This window comes from Mastomys coucha, chromosome X, assembly GCF_008632895.1.
Source record: "Mastomys coucha isolate ucsf_1 chromosome X, UCSF_Mcou_1, whole genome shotgun sequence".
NCBI classification, from domain to species: Eukaryota; Metazoa; Chordata; class Mammalia; order Rodentia; family Muridae; genus Mastomys; species Mastomys coucha.
Window position 1 is genome coordinate 127,587,192 of NC_045030.1, and position 2,272 is coordinate 127,589,463.

Here is a 2,272-nt window from a genome sequence, read left to right on the forward strand (position 1 = left end):
AAAAGAAAGAAAAAGAAAAAAAGAAAGAAAAAAAAGAAAAAGAAAGAAGCATTTTGTTAGGCATGGTGGTATATGCCTTTAATTCCAGCACTCAGGAGGCAGAGGCAGGTGGATCTTTCTGAGTTCCAGAACAGCCTGGTCTACAGAGGAATTCCAGGACAGCCAGGGCTACACAGTGAGTGAGACCCTGTCTAGCACACACTCACACACACACACACACACACACACACACACTCCAAAGAACCAGAAAGATGCATCCATGAATATGAGCAGGCTAGCAGGCTGCTTTAGGAGGATTTCTGAGAGCAGGTTCTGCAAAAGGATGGACAAATTTCTCTAACTACATTTTGCCACACTGTGGACATTTCTCCTTTCCTTCCATTTGTAGTAATTCCTAGCAAGATACACAGTGAAATGAGACCAACGCAAACAACACTTCTACTAGATGATTACCAAGTATCTGTCTATGACCTAACTGGAGACCTAAAGGGCCGTGAAAAATGGCCAAGCTACTATGCTGAGGCGCATGGGTTTGTTTTCGTCATGGATTCTAGCGACATAGCACGCATACAGGAAGTGAAGATCATCTTAACTCGCCTAATGTTTGACAAAAGGGTATCAGGGAAGCCCATCTTAATGTAAGTTTCTGCCTTTGAGGCCTGCTTTCCCTTAACCAGTTTGTGCCATTGGAAAAGGTACAGGGATGAATGGCATTTTTTTTTTTTTGCCAGAAGGTTCTAGACCTCTTTAAGCTCAATGAGGTAAAAAAGACTCAGTTTACCAGTTACTGTTTTCAAGAGCCACTTTCTACTTTGCACAGTCATGTAGGACGTGACACCTAGTTGTATAAATGAATTTTGAATCTTTAGCAAAGAGAAATAATATCTAGATCTCCCATCCCCAACCCTAGACTCTTCCTGAAGACTCTAACTGAACTTGCTCGGGTTTGAGTCTCTGATCCTGAAATTAGATGGCAGAGAGCAAATCCTCTTTTGTACAATCAGTTCCAATGCATCCCCTCCCACTCAATTGGTTGCTCAAGACTATGTAACTGGTACTCATTTTGGGGGTGGGGATGTTTCCAGTAGCCTGTAAGTCCTTCCCTCCTCCGACTCCCTTTTTTGCCATGCTCATTTCCCATTAGTGATTCTAACTGGAATATGAACAGAGCTTCAGAGATGTAAAAACTCTATGTCTGTTCATATCCCAAATAGTGGTTGTAATTAAAGTATGATTTATGATATAGAGGAAGTGGGAAATGACCCCTGGGGATTACCTTGCATTTAAATGATTTGTGCTATCTTTTCTTCCATTGAAAGTTGACTAAGACACTGTCTAGGTCATCTCACTGGGTAAGCACAGTTCCTGGAACTATACCCTACTCCACTTTTTCCTTTGTTTTTGGTTTGTTTGCTTTTTGTTTATTTATTTTGGGTTTTTTGTTTGTTTGTGTGAGACAGGGTCTCACAATATAGATCAGGCTGGTTTATAACTCACCAAGATTCACCTGCTTCCCAAGTGCTGGCACTAACATCATGTCCCACCATGCTGGCACTAACATCATGTCCCACCATGCTGGCACTAACATCATGTCCCACCATGCTGACTGGGTCTTTCCCTTCCCTTTGACTTTACCTTGGCTTCACTCTTCTTTTCGTTCTGCCCTGTTCTAGCCTGGCAAACAAACAAGACAAGAAGGATGCCCTTTTGCCTTGTGATATCATTGAGTATCTACTTCTGGAAAGGCTAGTGAATGAGACTAAATCCATGTGCCGAGTGGTAAGTGCCAGCATCTCGTTTCCTTTCCTCTAGGTCTTGGATTATATAACCAGGGCCCTGTCTATCAGCTTGGGATCAAAGTTCTTCTCCATGACAGGCAACATCTGCAGTGATTATTTCTAACTTGAGAATGACAACAAATATTATTCTCTGCCTTCAAAGCAGTTCTGTAAGACTTTAATTGCCCCATCTTATACATGAGAAAGCTAAACAGCTGGAGGATTTCGGTAAACTGCTTGAGGTTGCACAGTGAAGGCACTATAGCCATTTTATTAGAGGGCCTCTGCTTTTTTCTGTTCATCTGCTCTCTCAGATGTGAATGCAGAGTGTCTCCTTGAAGTTAATAGCACACTTAGGCACAACACAACTACCTCTGCTATTTTAATAACATTGATGAGGCCTTTAGGCATCAAAGGTCCAGGGATCCAGGTCTGAGGCCTTCTTTTCTATTTCTCTCTTTTTTTTTTTAACTCTCTCTCTTTTTTTTAACTTT

The 2,272-nt window shown here is 41.8% G+C and overlaps 1 protein-coding gene across 3 annotated transcripts in view; it reads left to right on the forward strand.

The window, feature by feature from the left end:
* Window positions 1-2,272, forward strand: part of Arl13a (ADP ribosylation factor like GTPase 13A) — a 23,741-nt gene that overhangs the window by 14,947 nt on the left and 6,522 nt on the right. For all 3 annotated transcript variants that reach the window (XM_031368169.1, XM_031368159.1, XM_031368177.1), the window contains 2 exons: window positions 389-638; window positions 1,674-1,779. In XM_031368169.1, coding sequence (XP_031224029.1) covers window positions 389-638; window positions 1,674-1,779 — 356 coding nt within the window. The remainder of the gene's footprint in view (window positions 1-388; window positions 639-1,673; window positions 1,780-2,272) is intronic.